The sequence below is a fragment of the Camelus ferus genome, chromosome 17 (genome assembly GCF_009834535.1).
Source record: "Camelus ferus isolate YT-003-E chromosome 17, BCGSAC_Cfer_1.0, whole genome shotgun sequence".
Taxonomy (NCBI): Eukaryota; Metazoa; Chordata; class Mammalia; order Artiodactyla; family Camelidae; genus Camelus; species Camelus ferus.
In genome coordinates, this window is record NC_045712.1 from 31,631,511 (window position 1) to 31,640,296 (window position 8,786).

The following is an 8,786-nucleotide window of genomic DNA, read 5'->3' on the forward strand; positions in this document are numbered from 1 at the left end:
TCCTGGGGCAATGCCAGCCCTTCAGGGACATACAGACACAGCTGGACAGCAACCCCGTGGGGCTGACATCACTGCCCCACTTCAGACGCAGGGACCAAGGCCCAGACTGGAGCTGGACCCTACCGGGCCCACGCAGCTGGTGGCAGACACATGACCCCAGGCCTGGCCCCAACCTGCACCCCGCCCCCCACCCCAGGCTCCTCCTGGGGGGGGCCTCATCTCGAAGCCACATATGAATCCACACTCGGGCGGGCAGACCCAGCAGTGTAGCAGTTCAGAAATGGACAGAAATGTCCCCGTCACTGCTGCCTTCTCCCCAGGACACAGCGGCAAACAGCCGGGCATGAGCTCCGTGAACCACTTCTACACACTGTCCATGCACTTGTGAGGCTCACACACGTGTACAAGCGTGCTTATTTTTGCAGACACCCATTTTCTACACCTGGCTTTATGTGTTCCCCTCGACCTATCACAAAACTTTCCACAGCAGCGCACAAACACCTCCCTTACTTTTTAAATGGCTCACTCTCCGTTCCTGCTCTAACAAACAACCAGTGGTCTCTCCGACCACAGGCCTGTGTCTGTGTGAAGGTCTCCTGGGGGTGATGCAGGAAATCAGATATGGGGCATGAGGGCCGAGTCCCAGGTCTCGGTGGAGCCCCTGGGACGTGCCCCGCCAAGTGTGGGTCCTTGGCTTCGCACAGGAAAATCCAAGTGCGAGCCACCGTTGAGTAAAGGTAGATTTATTTAGAGAGACACATACTGCATAGAGTGTCAGGCAAGAGAAAGACAAGGAAAGAGGTGTGGGAATTGGGTGCTCAGGTTAAAGTAAAAGTAGGTACACACTCCAGAGACAGAGTGAGGGCGTCTCCAAAGGGGAGAGAGAGCGCAAAGGGCCGCTAGGCGTGGTGTTGTCACTTTTTATGGGCTCAGTAGCTTCACACGCCTACAGGTGGGCTCAATCCAACCGCCCTGGGGAAGGGGCTGGGATTCCCAGGGACGGGGCCACCGCCCATTCTTGGGCCTCTTGCGGTCAGCTTTGGGGCTGTCGTGGCGCCTGGGGCACGTTATTGATCACGCTGTTACAATGAGCACATGATGAGGCTCGAGGGCTCCTGGGAGTCAAACCTCTTAATCCTTAAGGCCCACTAGGAGGTGAGTCTTCCACCACTTTGGTGTTAAGTTGCTGTCATTCCTTGCGTGGTGTGGCCTGCCCTCTTCCCTCCCGCCTCAGAACAGGCCACGCAGTGTCTCGCTGCCTCCCCGGCCCCTCAGCAACTCCCGTCCTGCACAGGCTTCTCCACTTGTGCTGAACTGGAGAGAGAAAAATGACGTGACGCTGTAATTTACAGTTTTCTTCCCTTGACTAATGGTTAAGTTAGGGGTTTTCACATGTTCATACCAGAAAATCTAGAGATATCTGCATTTTGAAATTTAGAAGTATCAAGAGGAAACAGAGGCTTGTCCACCCTGTCCCCTCACCAGCCTCCACGAAGGGAAAGGCCCCACCTGCGCATCTTTTCCTAGAGGCCAGGAAGGTTCTTCGTTGCTCTGAATCTCAGCATCAGAAAGAGCACGAAACCTTTGGGCCCAAGAGCTGCAGTTCAAGGACGCAGAAACCAAGGCCCCGGCAGGTCTCACAGTGCGGTTCCTGAAGGAGAAGCCCAGCTGGGGAGGGAAGAGAAGAGGGTGGGTGCGTGAGGCCGGAGCTGCGCAGCCCCGCCCCCCCCCCTTCCTCTGAGGTTTGGAAGTTTCCCCCTCACCTGGTGCGAGTGAATGTGGGAACGGCCCCAAGGACCCTCACAGAAACAACAGAGGGTCTCCACGCGGGTGGCGCGTCCCAGCGTCGTCCCCGCGGGGTGCAGGGCCTTCCCGGGCGGCCTCTCCAGGGCACTTCCGGGCACTGCTCCTGGTGGCCTGACCCGTAGGCCAGGCCAGCGCTGTGCCAGCTGGTGGCCCGGCAGCCTGGCCAGAGGGGGGCAGTGGAAGGCAGCAGAAGAACCTGGAATCCTGCTTCTGCTGGAACCCTCTGGTAGGGGTGGTGGTGTCCCCAGGGGTCACACTGTAGGGGCCGGGCTGACTGGTCTAACGTCCCAGGGAAAACACCTGCCTCAGTCCCACACCTGAGAGTGACCGGCCTCGCTAAGTCAGCACAGCTGAGCGCCCAGCCGTGGGTCCAGGACCAAGACCCACTGTGCGGCGGGAGGGCCAGGTGCATGTGCTGGTTCCACCAGGGCTGTGGCTAACAGGAGCAGAGCACCCAGTAGGCCCTTCAGCACTTAGCAGGCGCCTCACCTCCTGCCCCGGTCCTCTCCTGGGCTCCCAGGGCAAGCACCACAGTGTGTCTGACCGATGTGACCCCATTCCACGTGCGGCTGCCACAAAGCCCCGCCATGCCTCCCCTGCTGGGTGGCCCTTTCAGCCGCCTGCACAACAGAGAGTGGGGTTACATGAGCTCAGAGGCCCAGCCAGCGCACAACTCAGCATTGCCTGGGCACCTGCTGCCTCTTGAGAAGCTGGCCTTGAGGGCATGGGTGGTCCTGTGAGGCCCTTTTGCCAAGTCCCCCAGATATCCGACTCTAGCTCTGGCCTCCAGTGCATGTGGCCACCTCCTCCTCCTCCTCCCTCCTCTGGCCAGCCCAGCCACTGCATGCACCCCAGGTCTCAGAGCAGAGCAACGGCCTATGAGGAGCCCTGGGAGCTGAAGGAAGTGTCCAGGTCACTCACTGGGTCTCTGGCCTCAGCCTGCAACCAGACGTCCATTTGTTAACGCAAAGGAGAGTATGAAACGCAAGTCAGAAATGCTGGGATGTGTCATCAAAGATTGAACCTGAGACAAGGGGGCAGCTCAGGGCACAGCCGGGGTCAGAGCCCCGCCCACCCAAGCCTGCCCAGGCAGCAGCGATGTCGCAGATCCTGGGGAGAAGGGGCAGTGCTCTGCCCGTCCTCTGGGAGGGAGCTCAGCAACCGAGACTTCAAGCTGCAGCCATTTACGAAGAACCTAAGGCTTGTACATATCTTGATCCCGACTGGCTTATCTAAAACACATGGATACCCTCCTGCCTCACACTTAAAACACACAGACACCGGGGGGCCTAAATTAGAGGAGTGAATCCAGGCCCTCCAGCCACTGAGGGCTGTCCCTGCTTGGGCTGGGGGCCCCTGCCACAAACACAAAAGCCGACCTGGGGGGGTGTCAAGCAGCCCCAAGATAAGCACAGGCCAGCGGCAGCGGATGGCAGGGCGCGGGGCCAGCGGCAGTACTCCGGCAGTCGGGGGGGCAGCTTGGCAGGCCTGACGTCAGACTTCCCCATTTTTCCAAAAAGACAGAAATCTGGGTTTCCATAGGAAATCAAAAGTTTTAAAATCATAGGGAAGCCAAACAGAGTGTATGTGTGAGCTGGAATTTGCAGGGAGGTGGGGACGGGGACTGGGGTGTCCTGACTGATGGGGATCACTGTGGTGCCTGGCATGACACAGGCACTGAGCAAATAATTCCTGGATGGATAGATGAATGGACGGATGGATGAATGGAAAGTCTGGCAGGATGCCTGGTTCCCATGGGGCCTCGAGGCTTGTTTACCCCATGTCCCACGGGAGACACGGTGCCCAGCGGGAGCAGGCCCAGGGAGGCACTGGAGCAGGCTGGACCTGGCTGGACCTGAGGGCTGGCTGGCAGCCGTGGCAGCGAGAGGCTGGGTGGGAGGACCGGGGCTGTGGGGCTGGACTGAGGGACCCACTAGTGCGCCGTTTCTCCAGGCAGCAGCTGCCGCTGCTGAAGCCCTGAGGCAGTGGCACAAAACCAGAAACACAAGAACCTGAGTTAGTGGCGCCCCATCCACAACACCACACCAGTGTAGCTCCTCCCACGAGGCCTGAGGCCCCGAAGGCCAGGCCAGCAGGGCAGAGAGAGGAATCAGCGCATGGTGTTTTGTGCCCAAGACTTTGGGGCTCTCTGCCTTTGGCCTGTCTGCTAAGGAGACTGAGGCTGTTCCCCTGGGGCCTCCCTCCAAGTGTGTCTGGGGGTCTCTGTGTGTGTGCACTACGCTATGGGCATCAGTGTGCCTTTGACGTGTGTGCGGGCCCACTGTGTTCTGTATGCACTCCACAGCAATGCGTTTGTGCGGGGGTGGGGGGTGCACGTGTGTGCACGGCTCTGTGTGTGCAAATACCCCTACTATGTGCATTTGTTTGTGGAGATCATGGTGTGGATGGCATGTACCACTGTGTGTGCCCCTCTGCAGTGTCTCTGTGTACGTGCCGAGGTTGTACGTTCCCCTCCGTGTGTGCGCCCGCGCGCACACACACATCCCCAGGCTGAGGTGGGCGTGTGCCCCATCCATCAGGACGCCGGTGCCCCCAGACCCCGCCCCCAGCCCCCGAGGACCTCGCCCTTCCACTGTGGGCTGAGTGCCCTGCCTGGGAGGTGGGGCGCATTCCTGGAGCTCAGGCTGGAATTGGTACATTCCATTCATAACACTCTTGCACGCGGGGGAGGGCGCACCGAGTGCTAGTGATGAAAGGGAGGACAAGGCTCGGCAGCTCTGTGCAGGGACCACTGGAGCACGTGAGGCGATCCCCTGAGCTGCCGGCCCACAGGCGGCCTCGTGGTCGTGGAAACAGCGCCACGGTGCTGCGGGCGCAGGAGACGGTGAGGGCCCGAGGCGGCCAAGGGGCCTTTGGGCAGCCCAAGTACTCAGAGTCTTGCCCCCACAGGTCCCCTATGAGGTAGGTTTTGTGGTCAGTCCCATTCGACAGACGGGGAGCCCAAGGCTCAGAAATGAAGGAGCTCGTCCTCGTCGCCGCGTGCCCGGTACCATCATCACAGCAGTGACGGCCCGGGCGAGGGCTGCCCACTCACCTGTGCCTTTGCTTCGTGGTACCCACCCCCCCGGGCGGAGTCACACCTTCTCGAAGCCCCGTGGTGACTGCCCCCTGCTCCTGTGTGTGCAGCCCATTCGCTTTTGGGTGGTCTCCTCTCCCCCGCTGAGACGGTCCTTCCTCAAGAACAGGACCCAAGTCCCACCTGTGCGAGGCCGGTGGGCAGTGAGGGTCCTGGGGTCTCCACCATGGTTGCGGGGGTGCCGGAAGCAGTGCCAGGAGTCTCTCAGCCCCGTGCTGGCCCCTCTGCTCGGCACCATCATCTTCTCCTTCTCCTCCTGGTCTCCTTGTCACCATGAGCCCATCTGGACCCATCTTCCCAGGGCAGCAGCTAAGCCACCTCTATCTGTGCTCACAAAGGCACAGCCCTCAGCAGTGTGGAGGGGTGGCCCTGGGCCCCCAAGACCCTTTCAGGGGGTCTTCGAGGTGAAAATCGTGCTCATGATAAAGCTAGGAGGCTGCTTCCCTCTCTCGGCCTCTCCTGAGGGGACAGAGGATCTTCAGGGTGACAAGCTGTCATGTGCTACCACAGCCGATGAAACATGTGCTATGTACCCTTGTGCTTGAAAGGCTCTCAGTGCCAATTAAAATTAATTAGATGCTGAGAATAGAATCTTTGAGAATCGTCAGTTTAAACGGGGTTCAGATCCAGCTTCTGTTCCTGAATGTCTACAAGGCCTGCAACAAATACTTAACATGTGAACCCGCGGTTCCACTTCTTAAAAAAGGCAAAGTGGCACCTCCTTCCTGGTGCCCATGTGGGAGTGAGAGGCTGGAAACAGAACTTGGCGGGTGGGGCACGCAGTGAGTAAAACTCCAGGGACTCCGCATTGCAGAGGCCCATCCCCGGGTGGGGGGTGGGGGGCAGCCAGCTCCCTGCAAGGACGGGGACCGTGGGGTGGGAGGGACTCTTAGCAGCTAGGCAGAGTCCGGCAAACAGGACCAGCTGAGCCCCTGCCCCAGAGCATTCGTCCTGCCTGGCACCTTCCCCAGGCGGGCACACAGCCAGCTCCCTGAGCACACATTTTCCTGCGTGTCCAAGGTGTGAGAAAAGTAACACATTTGTTGTTGATCTTGTTGGAAAAGGCCTGGTTTCAGAAGGCAGTGTGTTTTGAACTTGTGGCGAAGTACATTCTGTAATTCCTGACCGAAATACCAACTGACGTAAAAGAAGCTCCTTCACGGAGGAAATGTTTTGCTTGGAGATGGACCCCTGGATGCTGACGGGGGGCGCAGTTTCTCCTTCTCGGAGCCGGAGCCGTGCCCCGGTGCCAGGAGTCAGCCTTCTTTGCCTGGGCGGCCGCCTCCCAAGAGCACCATGGGGTGGGGGAGAGCGATTCCAGCTGAAAAGAGAATTCAGTTTGGTGGCCAGTTACAAAATAAATATACAAAACCTGTGGCTTGCCAAACTTCCCAAAATAACTGTAACAAAATACATTGGAAAAAAGGTCCCATTGACGATTCAGTGAGAAAGCAGGAATCCTAGGAATAAACCAAACAAGGAAGCAGGCCCAGGACGGGAGGCTCCAACTCTCACCTGAGAAACAGCAACTACTGAGTCGACGGAAGGACAGGACGTGTCCACACAGAAAGACATACAATTTTTTAAATGTCCTTTTCCCAGCAGAAATCCGTGAACAAGAAAGCGAGTGAGTGGGGGATGGGGCTGTCAGAGAGGAAAGCTCAGATCTTTTAACTGTTGAACTCCTGACGCAAGGACGGAGCAGAAAACAACGGAAACTCTACAAATCAGCCTGAGGTTATATAAACGTTTAATACGTGAGAAGATGACCTTCAGATCAGTGGAGAGAGCGAGAGCGTTTCTGAACGGACAGTCTGGGCCAAAGGCCAACCCCTCGAAATTGAGTAAACCTGGACCCCGTTCCTTGTTCAAGATGGATTAAAGCTTCAGATGCAAGATGAAACCATGAAAACACCGGGAGCGTATTCAGCACATGTTCACGTGCTCCTGGGGGTCAGGGAGAGCTTAGCAAACATGAAACCGAAGGTTAGAACACGGAAAAGGTAAACGGGCCTGACTGGAAACAGCTCTAGAACTTCATCGTGTCAATGTGCAGACATCTTTTCTTCAGAAGTGGGTTCGAGCGGCTTCAGAGGCAGCCCCTCCAGCTTCTCACCAACACAGGACAAAACAAAACTCACCATGTTCATCTGGGCAGTGAACGTTCGCCCACAGCTGTGAGAAAAGCACTCTGACGCTTCCTTGTAAATGAGCATGCTGAAGACCAAGGTGAAGTGCGTGGTACGACGAGCGCTTCGGGTTCGTGGCGGAAGTCACGCCCTTGATGAGGAGGCGACTGCACTTTGGCAGTGCTGCCGCAGGCCGGGCCGCGTTTCAGGACCACCAGCGAGATGCTGAGATCTGGCGGACGTGGTGGGGAGGCGGCGAGTTGTGAGGCTCGAGTCGGGGCAGGAGGGACGAGGGGTCCCTGCAGAGGGACTGCGAGCAGTCGACGGGTGGGTAAGGCTCCCGCAAGACCCCTGGAGTCGGCCCCTCGGCCCCAGGAGGGGTGTGAACACAGGCTCCAGGCCCTGCATTGCTCCAAGCCCCGCGGCCCAGCGTACCCGCCCCACCGCCTCTCCACAGAGCGCCATGGGAGTGCAAGGCACCCGGACAGCGCCTCATGCAGGCAGCGGGCACTCTGTAGACATCAGCTTTTGCCTCTCCTGGCTCCCGCAGGGCCGCAGACACACCGGCTCCTGGTACCTTGCTAGCTTTTGCCCACCGTTCTTTGCCGGCTCAGGGTCCCAAGGTGTCACCTCCAGGGCTCCCACGGTCTCTGCACAGGGTTCGAGGCTCTCCAGCCCTGGGGGGTGGGACCAACACCCACTTCTCTTCCCCCTGACCCCAAGGTGGAGGGCGACCCCCCTGCAAAGGCCCCTAAGATGTTGTCCAGACAGACTCAGTGCTGTCTTAACCCTGAAAGTGACGGGAGCATGGAGCGCGGTTGAGCAAGGAAGGGCCAGGCTGCCACGAGAGACAGGAGTCCACGGCCGGGCCACCCAGGAGCCTGTGCCTTCTTCTCCCCTCCCCCCCTTCTGTTCGCAAACGCACTGAGTCCAGCGCTAGCGTCCGCAGCACTTCAGCAACTAGTGACACAATCCCGCTGCAGACATCACAGAGACAATGCTTGTGAAACCGAGTTTCGACAGTGTTGGAATTAGAGCTGTTGCTCAAGGCCCGTCAGAAGCTCCCCCGACCCCGGGGTGGGGGCTGCGTGTGTCACCACCCGTGTCACTGCAGGGGGCTCTGGGTTGTGGCTGCCCCGCCGGCAGGTCGCAGCTGTAGGCGCACGTGCCTTCATGGAAGGGCAGTCGGACCACAAGATCAGCAGACCCTCCCTCAGGGAGCAGAGGCTCATGAAAGCAAGGAGGTGCCAAGAAGTGGTTCACAGAAAGAGGAGAGTGGGGAGAACCCACCCACTGTTTCCACTGAGCACCAGTCACGGGCTTCTGTTGGGAAAGATCTGGGAGGACAGACCGGCAAAGAAGTTACAGTTGTCAAAGAGCCGGTCACACAGGAGGAGCAGATCTGCTGACAAGACAAAAAGCCAAATGTGAATTTCACAAAGCATTTGCAAAGCACTCTCAGTAAACGTCTAGAAAACGTGGGCGTCTGTGGAACAAGAATGAATGGTAATAAGACAACAGCTGGGACTAGATGGAGCCGCCAGGACAGACAGAGTATTAAGGGCCACTTGTGGCCTCTGGCTTTCCACTTGGAGCCGGCACCAAACCTACATAAGAACCTGCGGGACTGAGCAAAGGGCGCAGACCCGCTCTCCTCTCCCCAGAGCGACCTGCTGTGCACTGTGCCAGCATGTTCTCGCACTGACGGGAGGACCCCAGTCCTGAAAACGCTGCAGGTTTAACTCACATGCGTC

At 58.5% G+C, this 8,786-nt stretch overlaps 1 protein-coding gene across 1 annotated transcript; it reads right to left on the bottom strand.

Annotated features, from left to right (window-relative positions):
• Nucleotides 1-784: 784 nt before the first annotated feature.
• On the bottom strand, nucleotides 785-7,254 carry LOC116657209. Its single transcript, XM_032458833.1, has 4 exons — nucleotides 6,419-7,254; nucleotides 1,764-6,224; nucleotides 1,510-1,668; nucleotides 785-1,314 (listed from the first exon to the last, which is right to left on the bottom strand). Exon 2 carries the CDS (start codon nucleotides 4,473-4,475, stop codon nucleotides 3,096-3,098), a length of 1,380 nt encoding a protein of 459 aa, XP_032314724.1. The 5' UTR covers nucleotides 4,476-6,224; nucleotides 6,419-7,254; the 3' UTR covers nucleotides 785-1,314; nucleotides 1,510-1,668; nucleotides 1,764-3,095.
• Nucleotides 7,255-8,786: the final 1,532 nt, after the last annotated feature.

What these genes read in the sequence shown, in the direction of transcription:
- LOC116657209 (XM_032458833.1), bottom strand. Translation starts at nt 4,475, where the DNA reads ATGAATGGAATGTACCAATTCCAGCCTGAGCTCCAGGAATGCGCCCCA.